The sequence below is a fragment of the Nerophis lumbriciformis genome, linkage group LG20 (genome assembly GCF_033978685.3).
Source record: "Nerophis lumbriciformis linkage group LG20, RoL_Nlum_v2.1, whole genome shotgun sequence".
In the NCBI taxonomy this organism is placed as follows: domain Eukaryota; kingdom Metazoa; phylum Chordata; class Actinopteri; order Syngnathiformes; family Syngnathidae; genus Nerophis; species Nerophis lumbriciformis.
In genome coordinates this window covers 33,175,634-33,196,519 of record NC_084567.2, presented here as the reverse complement: position 1 = coordinate 33,196,519, position 20,886 = coordinate 33,175,634, and the positions used below count along the sequence as shown (strand labels likewise).

General features: G+C 40.9%; 1 protein-coding gene across 1 annotated transcript in view; it reads left to right on the top strand.

Annotated features, from left to right (window-relative positions):
- The window catches only part of atp8b1 (ATPase phospholipid transporting 8B1), a 93,250-nt gene that overhangs the window by 55,306 nt on the left and 17,058 nt on the right, over nt 1-20,886 (top strand). Inside the window, exons 15-24 of the mRNA XM_061980835.2 lie at nt 2,155-2,198; nt 2,289-2,451; nt 7,506-7,694; nt 9,271-9,383; nt 9,492-9,656; nt 14,518-14,629; nt 14,783-14,858; nt 16,877-17,009; nt 19,266-19,394; nt 19,476-19,632. Coding sequence (XP_061836819.1) covers nt 2,155-2,198; nt 2,289-2,451; nt 7,506-7,694; nt 9,271-9,383; nt 9,492-9,656; nt 14,518-14,629; nt 14,783-14,858; nt 16,877-17,009; nt 19,266-19,394; nt 19,476-19,632 — 1,281 coding nt within the window. The remainder of the gene's footprint in view (nt 1-2,154; nt 2,199-2,288; nt 2,452-7,505; nt 7,695-9,270; nt 9,384-9,491; nt 9,657-14,517; nt 14,630-14,782; nt 14,859-16,876; nt 17,010-19,265; nt 19,395-19,475; nt 19,633-20,886) is intronic.

Below are 20,886 nucleotides of genomic sequence, written 5' to 3'. Positions count from 1 at the left end.
GTTTCAAAATAGCTGGCACAAGTGGCAAAAAAGACTGAGAAAGTTGAGGAATGCTCATCAAACACTTGTTTGGAACATCCCACAAGTGAACAGGCTAATTGGGAACATGTGGGTGCCATGATTGGGTATAAAAGCAGCTTCCATGAAATGGATTCACAAACAAGTATGGGGGGAGTGTCACCACTTTGTGAACAAATGCGTGAGCAAATTGTCGAACAGTTTAAGAACAACATTTCTCAACCAGCTATTGCAAGAAATTTAGGGATTTCACCATCTACGGTCCGTAATATCATCAAAAGGTTCAGAGAATCTGGAGAAATCACTGCACGTAACATTGAATGCCTGTGACCTTCGATCCCTCAGGCGGTACTGCATCAAAAAGCGACATCAGTGTGTAAAGGATATCACCACATGGGCTGCCTGCAGTCCAGACCTGTCTCCCATTGAAAATATGTGGTGCATTATGAAGCGTAAAATACAAATTTACGGATGACACGACGTGCCAACTTCACTGGTTTTGGGTTTTGTACAATTATATTCCATTTTGTCCAGTTACAGGTTGACTTCCAAGTTGTTCTTAAAAATGTCTTAAACACAATATTTTTATCATCGAAAAATCATGTGAAGTAAATTAGTTTCTTCCACATTCAATCTGTCACTATCATGAAGACTCTATTAACAGCACTGGCAATGATTTTCAGTATAATTTCAACATATTTTAATGTCATATGAGTATAAATAGACGTTAACAATTGAATAATTAAACAAAAATCAGTGTGTGCCAAGATCTGAAGGATGCGGGGGACACTTTAATACATTTTGTCTATCAAGGATGCTAAAAAATATGCTAAGATATCTGAACCAAGCATTGACATCTTAACTTTGTAACCAGCAAAGAAAATTAGTGTAATATCTAATCTCATTAACAATGAATTTATTTTATTTTTAGGATATGTCTTATAGGTTCTGCTGAGATCAAAACGTTTGTAATGTTTCATGAATTGTTTGTTTATAGTGCACCGAGCAGTCAGGTTTTTCTTATGTTGCAGTAGCTTCCATTTCTGATGTTATGGCTATCATCACTAGGGATAGGTACCTTTCAGCAATTTTCAGTACTTGTTCATGTGGTCATTAAATTTAATGTGCCTGGCGGAGGTCTGTGCTATCGAAGTGCTTTTTTGGTTGTTATATCTTGTTTTGTTTTTTTTACGCTTCGGAGTCTCATTTGTAGGTATACATTGCTTTAATTCAGGAAGTTGTCTTTGCCATTAAGATGAGTGTTATGTGATAGATTTGTAAATTTGTTGAAGGCTACAAAGTGTTTGTTCTGTAAGTATTGTATTTATTACACAACAGTCATTTAATTGTAACATGCATCTTAGTAATAGTCTGTATTACCAAAGTTGGAGGTGTTGAATTTGCCATGTAAAATTGCTAATCAGGAAATGTTGGACTCATTGTGCTCCTCACGATTCGACCATATTTTGATTCTTGGGATGACTAGTCAACTCGATTCAACACGATTCTTGATTCAAACCGATTCTCGCAATTCGTTATTTGGTAAATAATCGTAGTAAAAAAACCTGTCTTTTTAAATGTCTTTAAAAAAAAAAAAAATTCTTAAAAAAAATTGATGAAAAAAAATTATGAATCGATTTGGAATTAGAATAAAGAAGAATTTCGATTTTATTTTAGCACCCTTACTAAGCAACAGCATGTACTGCATATGGCATATCCAATATAAATTAGCAATGAGCTTGCGCTTTTTTAAAAGTGGGGCCTTTTAGGCGCTTTCTATCAGGCTTTGCTTTGTTAAAATTGCAACATTATTTTGAGGTAGTCTATCTTAGTGAATCGGTCACACTTTGCCTCTCCCATCACTGGTACCTTTTGTAGTGGTTCCAATATCGGGTACCTGTACCAGACAACTTTACTGTACGAACGAGCTTGGGTCAATCCAACAGACGATCCAGCAGACAACCAGAGAGACCAATAAGTTGCGTTACAGTGAAATGCTAGCAAACCTGGAAATTCCCGATAACGTGGTTTGAACTCCAAGTTATATTATAGTACTTGTAAGGCATAGAACATTTTGGTTGAACTCCAAATTATTTGGATATTCCATTGTTTTATGTGGATCTTTTCTCTCCACAGGCAATCCAACCACTGCTGAAGGAGTGAATCTGGACAGAGGAAGGGTAAAATAAAGTGTTTCCTATATATCCATATGATGCCATAATATATCCGATCAGTTGAAACTAAAGTTGCCGTCTGTCTTCTCCTAAAAGCCAGTGGACTGGAGCTGGAACGCGGATGCTGACAAAAATTTCCAGTTCATGGACAACTCCCTAGTTGCCCTCTTGCGATCCAAAAAGGATAAGGATGCATTGGAATTCTTCAAACTCCTCTCCCTCTGCCACACTGTCATGGTGGAGAGCAGTGAGGGTACAGGTAATTATATTTCAATGAAAAACTCTAGAAGCAATTTTTTTTTCCTCCATATTTTTATTATTAAAGGTGCAGTTGGCAGAAGGCTTTTTTTACCAAAAAAATTTAAGACCACCACCAATGGCTAGCATATGTTACCACTTACCAATACTGGTTTAAGAGAATATATTTGTCAAAGGTCTATAGCCAGTGGTGTCAAACTCATTTTAGCTTCGGGGCCGAATGGAGGAAAATCTATTCCAATGTGGGCCGGACTGGTAAAATCATGGCGTAATAACTTAAAAATACAACTGCGACACCTTTATGGCGTCACATTAGTGCCAAAAATCCGAGCGCATAAAAACTGTTATCGCGCGCTGATTCTCCACTTCGTGCGCGCGCGTGACACCCTTTTGCGGGCACGCGGTGCCTTTCTGTGCGCGCGTGGTGCCTTTCTGCGCGCGCGGCGTTTTTCTGCGCGCGCAACGCCTTTCTGCGCACTCTCTGTGTACTCCTGGCATCTCTCCTCGCGCTGTCATGTTTCTTTTTGGCACTTTGGGGGCAGGTATGCTTAGACGGCCCCTCCTTTCTGATTGGCTGTGAGCATTTTTCAAATGACCAATCATTCTCCAGTGCAGCAACGTTGTAGCCATCTTACCTCGGACAGCTAGCCTCAATCATTACATTGATGTCAATGGTACATGTACTAATTAAATTACCATAACTTGCTCGATTTTCGACCAATTTACAAACGGTTTGCCTTGTTACAAATCTTATTACATGTAGATATGACATAGGATGCTGTACCTGTTGAAATTACCTCTTTCGCTTTAAAAAAAAAAAGACTTAATTGTGCAACATAGTTGCGTAGGGTCAGTGTTAGTCAGTTCTCTGATTATTTTAAACTGTTTCAGAATACATTATTAAAAGATATTTTTAACATTTTAAAAACAAAATTCAAAGATTATTTCATTAATTTTATGGCTGAATCAAAAGAAATTCCATAAATTAGAAAACAAATGTTCAAGAAGAAGTGAAAATATAAAATAATGTTATGGTTGGATGTTATTGCTGGTGGACCAGTTCTGGCTGAAAGATGTGATTATGGTGTTTGTTGTCTTATTATTTATTTGGGTCACATTTTGTATTACCCTGTATTGTGTTTATGTGGTATGAAATAACCTTCATCAGCGTGCGACATTTTTTTATCCACTTCTTCCTCCGTAAATCTTGATACATATTGACGATGACCCGCCCTGCTATACTTCTGATTGGCTCTGAGCATTTTTCAGCATTTTTCGCCTGTCCAATCAGAAAGAAGGGGCCGTCTAAGCATACCCGCCCCCAAAGTGCCAAAAAGAAACATGACAGCGCGAGGAGAGATGCCAGGAGTACACAGAGAGCGCGCAGAAAGGCACCGCGCGCGCAAAAGGGTGTCACGCGCGCGCGCACAAAGTGGAGAATCAGCGCGCGATAACAGTTTTTATGCGTTCGGATTTTTGGCACTAATGTGACGCCATACACCTTCAGATTGTTTTCTTTGTTTTACTTTGGCCCAAAAATAGAACAAGCACATTCTGAAAATGTACATATCACAAAAAATCCTCTTGACAAAACACACAAGTTACCATATTTTTCAGACCATAGGGCGCACCGGATTAAAAGGCGCACTGCCGATGAGCGGGTCTATTCAGGTCTATTTTCATACAAATAGACATGTAAAGGGGTCATATTATGATTTTTTTCTAAATTTAAAACACTATCTTGTGGTGTACATAACATGTAATGGTGTTTTTTTGGTGAAAGTGTTGCATACCATTTTTAAGTAGCTTTCTGAGCATCTCTTCAGGATGCGTTGGGCGGTCTTACCTACGTGGCTCACCTTCGACCGGGTCTTCTCCCCGTCATCTTTGTGTAGCGTGCAAGGACGGGAGTGGAAGAAGTGGCAAAAGATGGAGCTAACTGTTTTAATGACAGTCAGACTATACTTAAATCAATAACAGAGCAGCATCTTCTCATCCGTGGCTCAATAATGCAACATCAACGCCGGAAATGTGTCCCGAGAAAAAACGTCCGACAGAATCTCTCTAAACACTAAAGTTTTGTGGGTGAATTGTGTAAACCCACTACAGTTTTTAACACTTAGATAGCTATTCTACTGACAGATATAAGTAAGAACTTTAGACTACTTTATATTACAAATGGCAGCAACAGAAGATGAATGCCACATAAGAAGATAAAGAAGAAGAAGCTTATGACTATGGTGTCGACACGACTACAATGGCAGACTCGCACACATTTTCAGGACTTATGCAGATCCCAAATACACATCAGCAGGTACCAGAAGGTAAGGAAAGTTGGTTTTGCATAATATTGTGAAACAAAACGGCAGGTAATATGTCTGCTAATAGGTGCCATTTTGCGGTCCTTACACACGCACCATAATAATACTCGTATGTTTAATACTCCGACAATCCATCAAGCGGTGCGGCTTCATAGCTTACCGAAGTCGTACTAAAAACATTTTGACAGATTTTTAAACGCTGTGTGTAAGGTTCTATAGTCGCAATGAAACATTTAAAGTTTTGGTGTTGTTTACTGGTGTGATCTTGCAGTATACACGTATCTCTTATGTATGACTGCCATCTACTGGTCACACTTATCATTACACCATGTACCAAATAAAATTGCTTCGAGGTCGGTAAGCACAACCAGAAATATGCCGTACATTAGGCGTACTGTTGATTTGAGAAAATGAAAGGATTTTAAGTGCGCCTTATAGTCTGAAAAATACGGTGGTTGAAAATTCTGAGGAAAAAATTGGTGCAGTTTCAAAAACACCATGAAGAACACAACAAATTTAGACTTAACCTCAGTGTGTTTACAAAGCAATTAAACTTTTAAGTCACAGCCGATCTGGGATTGAAAAAAATACAAAACAAATAATAAAAACTTTCCTATGTATCAAAATACCTCATTTGTCATTTCCACATATTAATCCTGTGCTAACTCAACAAACCATACAAACTGAGGTAGAAACTATTCAAGAGGGTTGAGACACTCCGCCTTGGAGGCAACACTGTATCCATAGAAAAATGAAAGCTGTGCATTGTGTGAACAATTTCAACAAACCAAGATTAAAAACACACACTGTTGACTTTCTTTAAATCTGCACAGAAGACAATAATCTTCACAGAACTATATCAATGTGCAGTCTCATGCAGCATTTTAAGTGGGGTTACCAATTTTTATTTTACTCCTGTTTGTTTTGTGTTAGGTCGAGAGGGAGGAGTCAAGTTGGTATACTTGCTCGCCCCGATATAAACTATTTGCTTGCCTAACAGAATTGCTACTGCGACATCCAGTGGACACATTTAGAACAGTATTTTCTTTAATTTAAAAATGCAGCCCAATTTTACGCTTGGCAAACTCATCTCGTGGGCCGGATTGAACCTGTTCCAAAGCTGTATTTGTCACAATTAGAAGTTAAAGTCTGTAAAAAATTTTTTAAAGGCCTACTGAAACCCACTACTACCGACCACGCAGTCTGATAGTTTATATATCAATGATGAAATCTTAACATTGCAACACATGCCAATACGGCCGGGTTAGCTTACTAAAGTGCCATTTTAAATTTCGCGCGAAATATCCTGCTGAAAACGTCTCAGTATGATGACGTCAGCGCGTGACGTCACGGATTGTGGAGGACATTTTGGGACAGCATGGTGGCCAGCTATTAAGTCGTCTGTTTTCATCGCAAAATTCCACAGTATTCTGGACATCTGTGTTGGTGAATCTTTTGTAATTTGTTCAATGAACAATGGAGACAGCAAAGAAAAAAGCTGTAGGTGGGAAGCGGTGTATTGCGGCCGGCTCCAGCAACAACACAAACACAGCCGGTGTTTCATTGTTTACATTCTCGGAAGATGACAGTCAATCTTTACCATTGGCCTGTGGGGAACTGGGACAACAGAGACTCTTACCAGGAGGACTTAGAGTTGGATACGCAGACACGGTACCGTGAGTACGCATGCAGCTGCGGCTTCCAAACATTTGATCGCTTGCCCGTACGTGCGTGCCGCTATGTGCATGTCACGTACGTAACTTTGGGGACTTTGGGGAAATATGTTCTGTATGAACTTTGGGGAGGTGAACGGTACTTTGGGCTGTGAGATTGAGTGTGTTGTGCAGGTGTTTGAGTTGTATTGGCGGGTTATATGGACGGGAGGGGGGAGGTGTTTGTTATGCGGGATTAATTTGTGGCATATTAAATATAAGCCTGATTGTGTTGTGGCTAATAGAGTATATATATGTCTTGTGTTTATTTACTGTTTTAGTCATTCCCAGCTAAATATAAGGTCCCACCCGCCTCTCACAGCATCTTCCCTATCTGAATCGCTCCTACTGCCCTCTAGTCCTTCACTCTCACTTTCCTCATCCACGAATCTTTCATCCTCGCACAAATTAATGGGGAAATCGTCGCTTTCTCGGTCCGAATCGCTCTCGTTGCTGGTGGCCATGATTGTAAACAATCTGCAGATGTGAGGAGCTCCACAACCTGTGACGTCACACTACTCGTCTGCTACTTCCGGTACAGGCCAGGCTTTTTTATCAGCGACCAATAGTTGCGAACTTTATCGTCGATGTTCTCTACTAAATCCTTTCAGCAAAAATATGGCAATATCGCGAAATGATCAAGTATGACACATAGAATGGACCTGCTATCCCCGTTTAAATAAGAAAATCGCATTTTAGTAGGCCTTTTAAATAAATACAGTTAGGCCCCTTAACAAAATGATTGGCGTTCATAGCTGTCAATCACAGCTGTCTGCCGTGAACGTGCACATTGACAAAAAAATGTTGAGAAAAAAAAGGATTTGAACCAATGAATAATCTCCCACGCTTTTCTAAACAAAGCTTTTATACCATAATATTTATCTGTGAATGCGTGTATTGGTGGGACATGGTCTACATTATTGGATCAGGAAGAGGACGGGTTAGAATCCTTGCAGCCTGTGCTGCAAACAGCACCTTTTAAATTAAATGAGTTATTTATTTGATATATTTCTGTGTCTCAGGGGAGTTGGTGTACCAAGCAGCGTCTCCAGATGAGGGCGCCCTGGTGACGGCAGCTCGGAACTTTGGCTTTGTGTTTCTTTCCCGGACCCAGGACACCATCACCATCAGGGAGATGGGAGAAGAGAAAACCTACGAGATGTTGGCGCTGCTCGACTTCAACTCTGACCGCAAGCGCATGTCCATCATCTGTACGAGTACTCGCACAAACGCACACACTACTCACTGAAGGTTAAGGGGTATTTGGGTGTCACATTTTGACATCATGAGAACAATACCACACCTAATAATTGACCAAGAGAATCTCATCATTTAGAAGATGTTATTAGAGCAGACCTGGACAACTTAAGGCCCGTTAAGCTTTTCAATCTGGCCCGCCTGACAGTCACAAATTTTTTAAAGTTTTTTTAAGATCGAAACTGTAGCTGCAACTATGATTAGCAGTGATGTTTTTAAATTACCGTAAGTCCTGAACTATACAAAGTATTTCAATGGGAGCGGAAGATGAATGCCACAAAAGAAGGTAGAGAAAAAGAAGAAGCTTATAACTACGGCGTCTGCACGGATTACAATGGCGGACGAGCGCACATTTTCAGGACTTATGCAGATCCCAAATACACATCAGCAGGTACCAGAAGGTAAGAATAGTTGGTTTTGCATAATGTGAAACAAAACACCAGGTAATGTCTGCTAATAGGTGCCATTTTGCGGTCCTTACACACGCATCATAATAATACTCCTATGTTTAATGCGCTTCATAGCTTACCGAAGTCGTACTAAAATCATTTTCACAGATTTTTGAGCGCCGTGTGTAATGTTTTATATTCTCAATGGAACATTTAAAGTTTTGGTGTTGTTTATTGCCATCTACATATAGACTACACATATCTCTTATGTATGACTGCCATCTACTGGTCACACTTATTACACCATGTACCAAATAAAATTGCTTCGAGGTCAGTAAGTACAACCAGAATTAGGCGCACCGGGTAATAAGGCGCACCGGGTAATAAGGCGCACTGTCGTTTTTTGAGAAATGAAAGGATTTTAAGTGCGCCTTATAGTCCGAAAAATACGGTAGTCATGAAGGTACAATACCATCCCCCCGGTCCTTAGTTTTCTGGAAATCTATCCATCCATTTTCTCCCGCTTATTCCCTTTGTGGTCGCGTAGCCTATCTCAGCTACAATCGGGCGGAAGGCGGGGTACACCCTGGACAAGTCGCCATCTCATGGCCCTTAAAACAATTTAGTTAAATATCCCTGGTTAAGAGAATGTCAAATGAAGTTCAACTGCGCAATGTAATAGTGCATTTTAGCTTCTTCCCAAATATCAATCAATCAATCAATGTTTATTTATATAGCCCTAAATCACAAGTGTCTCAAAGGGCTGCACAAGCCACAACGACATCCTCGGTACAGAGCCCACATAAGGGCAAGGAAAAACTCACCCCAGTGGGACGTCGATATGAATAACTATGAGAAACCTAGGAGAGGACCGCATATGTGGGTAACCCCCCCCCCCCCCCCCCCCCTCTAGGGGAGACTGAATGCAATGGATGTCGAGTGGGTCTGACATAATATTGTGAGAGTACAGTCCATAGTGGATCCAACATAATAGTAAGAGTCCAGTCCATAGTGGGGTCAGCAGGAAACCTCTGATAATATCTCTTGTGAGTAGTGTACGTACATACATTATGCAGTATTAACTGCGACCGTAAGCATTTTAAATCTGATTAAATTGTCTTTTTTTCTTTTGCTCTTTCAGTGAAATCCCCAGATGGTCGTATTCGTCTCTACTGTAAAGGAGCTGACACAGTCATCTATGAGCGTCTTTCGCCAAATTCCAAACACTCGGAGTCCACACAAACCGCTCTGGATGTGAGCTCACTTGGCTTATCTCTCATTTATACCAGTAACATGTTGCCTTTTTTCTATGTTTGGAATGCAGAGAAGTTTTGTTGATAATGTGGGGTGTTGTCCCTGCAGAAATTTGCCAGAGAGACCTTGCGTACACTATGTTTGTGCTACAAGGACATCAGCGCTGCAGAGTATGAATCCTGGACCAGGAAACACACGGAGGCTCAGATGACAATGGCCAACAGAGACGCCGCCCTCGATCATGTGTATGAGATGATTGAGACCAACCTGTTGGTGAGTGAAAAGTTGTCAAGCTTTTGTTTGAAAAGCAAATCCATTATATTTAAAACACATACGAACACTTGATTTGTTCACTTCATTGGTATTCATCCCTTTGTAGTTCGGTGTTTCCCCCTACATTCATTTATTTGTGGCGGTCCACTTAGACCAGGGGTGTCAAACTCAAATACAAAATTTAAAACTGAACAAAGCCGCGGGCCAAGGTTGAACAAATTCACCTTTTTGATACGGACCCCAACAAGTTTTGAACAAGCAAGGCTTATATAACTTTATAGTGACATGCAGAATCCAGTTTCAAATAATAATAATAATTAAAAAATATCAATGGCATATCAAATACAATTTAAATAAAAAATTGAATGCCTCTTTTCTATTTGCAGCCTTCTGAGGTAAATATCAACATTAACTTTTTCCACAGGCTAATAAATTTGAAAATAAAATAATTAATAAAACAACCATTCAGGACTTTAAACTGCTCAGTTTGCAACACACTGATCTAATCTGATGTGCCCAAGCCAGATACCTGCCATCTTTTCTTGGATGTCGGGGCTCAGGCTTTGAGCTGAGGCATCCCTAATTATCAAACGAAGGTGTTCATCAGTCATTATATCTCGTATTCCACAGTCTTGGGGGCCTGCCTTACAGGCACTGCTTTTAACGTCCTCTACGAGCTGACGTCACGTCCGCTTTTCATCCCTTCTAACAACGTGCCCGCCCAGTCACGAGATATGAGCGGCTCCTGTACGCACACACACGTAAATGCAAAGCATACTTCATCAACAGCGATACAGTTTACACTGAGAGTGGCCGTATAAGCAACTTTAACATTGTTAGAAATATACGCCACACTGTGAACCCACACCAAACAAGAATGACAAACACATTTTGGGAGAACATCCGCACAGTAACACAACATAAACACAACAGAACAAATACTCAGAACCCTTTGCAGCACTAAGTCTTCCGGGACGCTACAATATACACCCCCCCGCCCCCACACACACATACACACACCTTGTAGCGTCCCGGAAGAGTTAGTGCTGCAAAGGGTTCTGGGTATTTGTTATGTTGTGTTTATGTTGTGTTACTGTGCGGATGTTCTCCCGAAATGTGTTTGTCATTCTTGTTTGGTGTGGATTCACAGTGTGGCGTATATTTCTAACAATGTTAAAGGTTTTTATACTGGCACCCTCAGTGTGAACTGTATCGCTGAAGATCAAGTATGCGTTGCATTCACTTCTGTGTGCGTGCCATAGCCGCACATATTATGTAACTGAGCCAGCACTCGTTGGACTGGACGAAAAAGGGACGTTACAATTCTCGGGAGGGGCACTGTAATTTGGGAATCTCCCGGGAGGTTTGGCAAGTATGAGAATTAGCGCTGTACCACGGCACCGCCGCTGTATATAATCGGCGGGCCAGCTCTAGTGTGAATTTGATATCACCTCACGGGCCAAGTGAAATTACACGGCGGGCCAAATTTGGCACACGGGCCAGAGTTTGACACGCATGACTTAGACTTAGACAAACTTTATTGATCCACAAGGGAAATTGTTCCACACAGTAGCTCAGTTACAAAGGATAGCGATCAGGTAATAGACAGATATCATCTATTGCTGTATGACGAGTGATTACACAACTGGATGGAGTGTGGAATGAAGGAGTTCTTGAATTGAACACTGTGGGAACGAAGCTCAAGGAGCCTGTCTCTCAATTGTTTGGTGGACTGGGTGGGCAGGATTGTCCATGATAGCAAGCAGTTTGTCCAGTGTCCTCCTGTCCCTCACTGACACAAACGCCTCCAACTAAGTGCCAATAGTTTGGCCGGCTTTTCGGATCAGTTTGTCAATCCGGTTTAAGTCCCTTTTGCTGGTGCTGCTCCCCCAACAAACCACTGCAAAGTACAGGGCCCTGGCCACACCAGACCTCCAACAGCTTGCTACACACATTAAAAGACCTAAGCTCCCTCAGGAAAAAGAGTCTGCTTGGTAGGCCCTTTCTCATGAAGACATTACATCTACATTGTGAATGTAGAGTAGAAGGCATCTTAATGCTGCTTCTTACCTCACCTCATACGCCCGTGGTCTGCCAGAAATTCTCAACAAGCAGCGAATCATGTTGTTGTTGTGTCCCTGACACCTCCCACAGACATCCGGAATCAATCACAGGCTTGTGAAATAAGACACAGAAGAAAGGTCTTCGCAATTTTAAACATACAGTAGTACCTTGGTTAACTCAAAACAATCATATCTCAAATGAACTGAAATCAATTTAATCCGTGCTTCAACCCCCCCGCCCCCAAAACATGGTACATGTTTTGTGGTGTTCGGGTCTGTGGGACCTGTTTTCATTTTTTATTCAAAGAAAAATTATACAATTAATACATTTTTAAAACTGAGACTCACTGACTTTGGCTCATTTTCTGTGAAGAACATATATCAGAATACAAATTTAATGACCACACACCATACACCCCCCCTACACATTTCTATTACATATAAGATGTCCGGGGCTAATAGAAGGGTGGAAATTGATGTTCTGTGTACCACACACACACACACACGCACACACAGCAGGCCTCGACAGGAGGAGGACAGAGTGTAGGTACACAGAACATCAGAGGGTCAAATGTGCGAGAAAATGAGAGCAGACAGTGTTGACAAACAATGTTGCAACCTTGTGTGGGAACCGCAGGTGCAGAAACACAAAAGAAGAATCCCTGTGGGATGCAGAAAATGGCAGAGAAATTTTCCGTGCAACGTTCATATTGTTGTTACTCAGCCAGCGTTTGTGGGTCTGATGGACCCGTTGCATTTTGTGGCTTTTAATGCCTCACAATCAAACACTTTTATGTTAAAATACTGAACAGATGTTTATTGGGATAAGGTAAACATCTGTTCAGTATTTTAACATAAAAGTGTTTGATTGTGAGGCATTACAAGCCACAAAATGCAACGGGTCCATCAGACCCACAAACGCTGGCTGAGTAACAACAATATGAACATTACAAAAAAAAAAAATATTGTATTAAAATCAATACAATAGAAAACAAACTAATACAATATTAATAATGTACATCATTTACCTTGGAGAGTAGACTTTACTGTATCCACTTCAAGTTAAGTTGATCTCAGCCTTCCCGGTAAGGTCTATTCAGGTGTACTGGAGAGTAGGCTCCGCCGGATTGTCGAAACTCGGATTCAGGAGGAACAGTGTGGTTTTCGTCCTGGTCGTGGAACTGTGGACCAGCTCTATACTCTCGGCAGGGTCCTTGAGGGTGCATGGGAGTTTGCCCAACCAGTCTACATGTGCTTTGAGGACTTGGAGAATGCATTTGACCGTGTCCCTCGGGAGGTCCTGTGAGAAGTGCTCAGAGAGTATGGGGTATCGGACTGTCTGATTGTGGCTGTCCGCTCCCTGTACGATCAGTGTCAGAGTTTGGTCCGCATTGCCGGCAGTAAGTCGGACACGTTTCCAGTGAGGGTTGGACTCCGCCAAGGCTGCCCTTTGTCACCGATTCTGTTCATAACTTTTATGGACAGAATTTCTAGGCGCAGTCAAGGCGTTGAGGGGATCCGGTTTTGTGGCTGCAGGATTAGGTCTCTGCTTTTTGCAGATGATGTGGTCCTGATGGCTTCATCTGGCCAGGATCTTCAGCTCTCACTGGATCGGTTCGCAGCCGAGTGTGAAGCGACTGGGGTGAGAATCAGCACCTCCAAATCCGAGTCCATGGTTCTCGCCCGGAAAAGGGTGGAGTGCCATCTCCGGGTTGGGGAGGAGACCCTACCCCAAGTGGAGGAGTTCAAGTATCTAGGAGTCTTGTTCACGAGTGAGGGAAAAGTGGATCGTGAGATCGACAGGCGGATGGATCGGTGCGGCATCTTCAGTAATGCGGACGCTGTATCGATCCGTTGTGGTGAAGAAGGAGCTGAGCCGGAAGGCAAAGCTCTCAATTTACCGGTCGATCTACGTTCCCATCCTCACCTATGGTCATGAGCTTTGGGTTATGACCGAAAGGACAAGATCACGGGTACAAGCGGCCGAAATGAGTTTCCTCCGCCGGGTGGCGGGGCTCTCCCTTAGAGATAGGGTGAGAAGCTCTGCCATCCAGGGGGAGCTCAAAGTAAAGCCGCTGCTCCTCCACATCGAGAGGAGCCAGATGAGGTGGTTCGGGCATCTGGTCAGGATGCCACCCGGACGCCTCCCTAGGGAGGTGTTTAGGGCACGTCCAACCGGTAGGAGGCCACGGGGAAGACCCAGGACACGTTGGGAAGACTATGTCTCCCGGCTGGCCTGGGAACGCCTCGGGACGAAGTGGCTGGGGAGAGGAAAGTCTGGGCTTCCCTGCTTAGGCTGCTGCCCCCGCGACCCGACCTCGGATAAGCGGAAGAAGATGGATGGATGGATGGATAGAAAACAAACTAATACAATATTAATAATGTACATCATTTACCTTGGAGAGTAGACTTTACTGTATCCACTTCAAGTTAAGTTGATCTCTAGCTTTAGGCAAATGTTAGCGAGTAGTGTTTTGGTCGAATCTTGCGCCATCTAAAGGTGTGGAGGCTCGTAAATCTAATTTTTGATTGCAACTTAAATCTTAACAATAAGTCGAGAAACTGATTGTATCTCATTACACATAAGTTAGAGCACTTGTAAGTCAAGTTAGTACTGTATTTGTTTTGCTATTCATGGTTTTGCATAAACATTACATGCACATGCTTCCTGGGAATTTATGCAAACTATTGCGTCCTTGTACATTTTTAAATAAATCTCATTGAAATTCCGTACTTTTTGGGGAAAATCTTTTAGTTAAAAAAAAAAAAGAAACAAACAAATGTGCCTTTTTGTCCAGTTGATTGGAGCAACAGCAATTGAGGACAAACTGCAGGAAGGAGTACCGGAGACCATTGCCAAACTGGCCAAGGCCAACATCAAGATCTGGGTCTTGACCGGAGATAAAAAAGGTAGCAAAAACTTAAATAAAGAGCTATATACAAACAATGGTTCGTTTTTAGTGGGGGGTTTACTACAGATTCGATTAAATAGTGAGAAGGTTTGAAATTAATCATCGGGGAGACAATTTTGTCATTTATTTTCAATGAATTTCTTTTTTCCAGAAACTGCCGAAAACATTGGATTCTCATGCTCCCTTCTGACCGAAGACATGCACATCCACTTTGGAGAGCAGGTCAAGTAAGTTGTATTGAAATAATCTCCCTGAATTTCTAAATAGTTCCTACAGAAACATTTGCAAAACTGTACTCAGTATAAATTGGAAATGCAGTACATGATTGTACGGTGGCAGTGTGGTCAGCTCATCTGCTGCACCGACGGCAGGTTCTGCATCAAATCTGGCTCAGACGTCTCTCTGTGAAGTTTAGGTGTTCTCCTCGTGCTTATGCGGACTTTCTTTGGTTACTCTGGCTTTGAATTGTCCATAAGTGTAAATGCTTGTTTGTCTATATGTGCTCTGTGTTTGACTGTTGACCAGTCCAGGGTGTACCCCTTGCCTAAAATCTGCTGGGATAGGCTCCAGCCTTACCCTTCGCGTTCATATTTCGCTGTGTTTGTTGCATTTTTGTTTTGTTTCGCTTGATTGTAGAATATATCGATTGAGAGGGGGTATGACGTTCATGTATTGTCAATATTCAGTGTTCTATCGTTCATAGTCAATATTGTAAATCCCACATTCTTTATTTTCATGTACATTCTGGGTGTTTCATTCAGTAAACATTTTTTTAATTCCATTGCGTTTTATAAAGCGGTCGGTCTTTACGTTTTTAGCATTCAATCAGACATTATTGTGAGGTTTTGTATTAGATCAGGGGTGCTCATTACGTCGATCGCGAGCTACCGGTCGATCTCGGAGGGTGTGTCAGTCGATCACCAGCCAGGCATTAAAAAAATAGTCCTAAAAATGAGCGATCATAAATCTTCACTATGACGTCACTTTCGTCACTTGATTGACATTCACGGCACTCGAGGGTCTTCTGAGAAGATGCTGGCTGCTGCCAGCTCATTAAAATTACCGACTGGAAGGCGAGAAACACTTTATTTCAACAGACTCTGGCGCCGTACCTGTTGTCAAAACTCCAAAGACCGACTGCACAGTTGCACAATAAAAGCTCTGCTTCATCCTGCCTGCGCTACCAAAATAAGAGTCTCAGAAAGCTGGCGTGCACAAGCTAGCAAGCTACGGAGTTTGCCGACAATGTATTTCTTGTAAAGTGTATACAAAGGAGTACGGAAGCTGGACAAATAAGATGCCAAAAACCAACCACTTTCATGTGGTATTGGACAGAAAGGAGGACTTTTTTTCTCCTCCATTCGAAAATGCGGACCTTATCAGCATAACTGTCTGATTCCTATCAATGCAAGTCATCAGAATCAGGTAATACACCAACTTATATTCTTGTCTTCATGAAAGAAAGGAATCTATATGCGTTAAACATGCTTGTATTATTTTTAAACACCTTTAACTTATTAACAATATTAACTATATGTGTTAAACATGCTTGTATTATCTTTAAACACCTTTAACTTATTAACAATATTAACTATATGTGTTAAACATGCTTGTATTATCTTTAAACACCTTTAACTTATTAACTATATGTATTAAACATTCTTGTATTATCATTAAACACCTTTAATTTTTTAACAATATTAACTATGTGTTAAACATGCTTGTATTATCATTAAACACCTTTAACTTGTTAACAATATTAACTATATGTATTAAACATGCTTGTATTATCATTAAACACCTTTAACTTGTTAACAATATTAACTATATGTGTTAAACATGCTTGCATTATCTTTAAACACCTTTTACTTGTTAACAATATTAACTATATGTATTAAACATACTTGTATTATCATTAAACACCTTTAATTTTTTAACAATATTAACTATATGTGTTAAACATGCTTGCATTATCATTAAACACCTTTAACTTGTTAACAAAAACATATATTTCATAAATAAGTAAATGTAAATTATATATATGAATGAGGTAGATCCCCACGACTTGATCAATTGAAAAGTAGCTCGCCTGCAGAAAAAGTGTGAGCACCACTGTATTAGATAGACCGCCCCCCAGACATATTTTTTTCTCTAAATTTGGCTCCCGAGTCAAAATAATTGCCAAGGTCTGGTGTATATTCTAGTGTCTCAAAATAATCTGCATTTATTTGCTGTGTTTCTTCAGTGAGAAGCTGTCCATCCGTCAGGCAAAGAGGAGAAACGAGCCTCCGATTCAGAGTCGAGGCAGAAAGAGACCCGCTGAACCATTTTTCACTGAGCCGGGCAAAAACGCACTCATCATCACTGGAGGATGGCTGGTGAGATATTATTCATATTGACCATTGATTTGTTGAACTTATGAGTGATCTTCTATTATTTTTGGATTTAAATGTTCCCCATGGTAAGGAGGAAATCAGTTGTATATCATATATATGTGCAAAACCCAAAACCAGTGAAGTTGGCACGTTGTGTAAATCGTAAATAAAAACAGAATACAATGATTTGCAAATCCTTTTCAACCTATATTCAATTGAAAAGACTGCAAAGACAAGATACTTAACGTTCGAACTGGAAAACTTAGTTATTTTTTGCATAATATTAGCTCATTTGGAATTTGATGCCTGCATGTTTCAAAAAAGCTGGCTCAAGTGGCAAAAAAAGACTGAGAAAGTTGAGGAATGCTCATTAAACACTTATTTGGAACATCCCACAAGTGAACAGGCTAATTGGGAACAGGTGGGTGCCATGATTGAGTATAAAAGCAGCTTCCATGAAATGCTCAGTCATTCACAAACAAGGATGGGGCGAGGGTCACCACTTGGCATACTTGCCAACCCTCCCGAATTTTCCGGGAGACTCCCGAAATTCAGCGCCTCTCCCGAAAACCTCCCGGGACAAATATTCTCCCGAAAATCTCCCGATTTTCAGCCGGAGCTGGAAGCCACGCCCCTTCCAGCTCCATGCGGACCTGAGTGAGGACAACCTTCTTTCATGACGGGAGGACAACAGGGTGACAAGAACTAAATCATCCAGACTAGAGATAAATTGTATTATTATGTTTATTTTACCTAAAAATAAATATATTTATTAATAAAAAAAACAAAAAACTAAATACATTTTTACTATATTTTGCTAAAAATATCAAAATTAATTGTATTTTTATTTGTATTTTTTCGTGACTCCTTATTACATCCAGCCATAGAATTATACATTAAAATAAACATATTTTAAATAATTCATTTTAAATTATCATAATAATTCATTTAAAATTACCATATTTAATTATTAAAATAATTGCTTGTTTATCAACAACTTTAGCATTTTATTCATTACATTTTGAAACTCTCAGAAGCCAAGTTATGTTATATTCCTTAATATTTATTTATGCAAGTTTGAAGTATCAATTATCTAAACACAGTTTTGTTTGCATATTTTCAGGATGTAGATATATATGTATGAAATACTTGACTTGGTGAATTCTAGCTGTCAATATACTCCTCCCCTCTTAACCACGGCCCCAACCACGCCCCGCCCCACCCCCGACCACGCCCCCACCTCCCGAAATTGGAGGTCTCAAGGTTGGCAAGTATACCACTTGGTGAATTGAATCAAATTGTCGAACAGTTTAAAAACAACATTTTTTTTAACGAGCTTTTACAAGGAATTTAGGGATTTTCACCATCATTTTATAACTAGCCAAAGGAAATATGAGCAGAACGGGTAAATACAGACCAACTATTTAAAACAGGCCTGGGCAATTATTTTGACTCAGGGGGCCAAATTTAGAGAAAAAAAATGTGTCTGGGGGCCGGTATATCTATTTTTAGGAACACTAATACAAAAACTCACAATAATGTCTAAAAACGTTATGACAGACCGCCTTAAAAAAACGGAATGGAATTTTAAAATGTTTGTACTGCATGAGACACCCAGAATGTACATGAAAATAAAGAATGTGGGATTTACAATATTAACTATGAATGATAAAACACTGAATATTGACAACATATGAACGTGACACCCCCTCTTGATCGACATATTTTACAAACAAGCGAAACGCAACAAAAATGCAACAAACAGCGAAATATGAACGCAAAGGGTGAAAAAAAACCCCCACCTACAATCTGATATATCGGATACATCACTAAGCTTTGTTGACACCCACATTTTCAGGCCGGCTCTGGAAACACTCTGTGGAAACGCTCCCCACCCACACTGCTTGGTGCCTCGTCTGAGCTGCTGTGACTTAGATTACAATAGTAACTAGTATATCATGCAAACGCGCAGATTCCAACCATTGAAATACTTTGTATAGTTCAAGGCTTACGGTAATTTGAAAACATCACTGCACATCATAATGGCAGCTACAGTTTTGATCTTAAAGATCTAAACAAATTATTTGGGAATGTCCGGCGGGCCAGATTGAAAAGCTTAACGGAACTTAATGTTCCTAGTTGTGATTTTGATGGCTTTATAGCAAATTATTAAGGCTTTTAGATATATTTATTCATAGGTTATGATGGTACCCTCATTTTGAATTGTCATCAATTCTTATTTGTCTCCTATCTTGTCAGAACGAGATTTTGTATGACAAGAAAAAGAAACGCCGCCGTTTGCGTCTTCGACGTCTGGGAAAGCGACCGCCTCCCAGCAGCCCTCAGGATGGACAGCCTATGAACGACTGGGAGAAAGAAATAAGACAGGTACATAAGATGTCATCATGTGTTTTTGTGGGGAGGATTAAATCATCCCTAACAAGAAAAATGCTCGTTTTTTTTTGACAGATTGACTTTGTGGACATGGCTTGCGAGTGTGAGGCAGTGATCTGCTGCCGTGTCACACCCAAGCAGAAAGCTAACGTGGTCAGTCTGGTCAAGAAATACAAGAAGGCTGTCACCTTGTCCATCGGAGACGGCGCCAACGATGTCAACATGATTAAAAGTATGCCTGGCAATATTTTCTTGGCTCAATATCTTAAAGGGGAACATTATCACCAGACCTATGTAAGCGTCAATATATACCTTTATGTTGCAGAAAAAAGACCATATATTTTTTTAACCGATTTCCGAACTCTAAATGGGTGAATTTTGGCGAATTAAACGCCTTTCTATTATTCGCTCTTGGAGCGAATCGGGAAGCAATCCGCCATTTTCTCAAACACCGAGTCAAATCAGCTCTGTTATTTTCCGTTTTTTCGACTGTTTTCCGTACCTTGGAGACATCATGCCTCATCGGTGTGTTGTCGGAGGGTGTAACAACACGAACAGGGACGGATTCAAGTTGCACCAGTGGCCCAAAGATGCGAAAGTGGCAAGAAATTGGACGTTTGTTCCGCACACTTTACCGACGAAAGCTATGCTACGACAGAGATGGCAAGAATGTGTGGATATCCTGCGACACTCAAAGCAGATTAATTTCCATTGATAAAGTCAAAGAAATCTGCCGCCAGACCCCCATTGAATCTGCCGGAGTGTGTGAGCAATTCAGGGACAAAGGACCTCGGTAGCACTGCAAGCAATGGCGGCAGTTTGTTCCCGTAGACGAGCGAGCTAAACCCCCTGGATGTCTTGGCTCACACCGTCCCTTATGCCACCGAAGATGATCAAGAGAAGAATATCGACCCTAGCTTCCCTGGCCTGCTGAAATCAACTCCAAAACTGGACAGATCAGCTTTCAGGAAAAGAGAGCGATGAGGGTATGTCTACAGAATATATTAATTGATGAAAATTGGGCTGTCTGCACTCTCAAAGTGCGTGTTGTTGCCAAATGTATTTCATATGCTGTAAACCTAGTTCATAGTTGTTAGTTTCCTTTAATGCCAAACAAACACATACCAATCGTTGGTTAGAAGGCGATCGCCGAATTCGTCCTCGCTTTCTCCCGTGTCGCTGGCTGTCGTGTCGTTTTCGCTTGCATACGGTTCAAACCGATATGGCTCAATAGCTTCAGTTTCTTCTTCAATTTCGTTTTCGCTACCTGCCTCCACACTACAACCATCCGTTTCAATACATGTGTAATCTGTTGAATCGCTTAAGCCGCTGAAATCCGAGTCTGAATCCGAGCTAATGTCGCTATAGCTTGCTGTTCTATGCGCCATGTTTGTTTGTGTTGGCATCACTATGTGACGTCACAGGAAAATGGACGGGTGTATATAACGATGGTTAAAATCAGGCACTTTGAAGCTTTTTTTAGGTA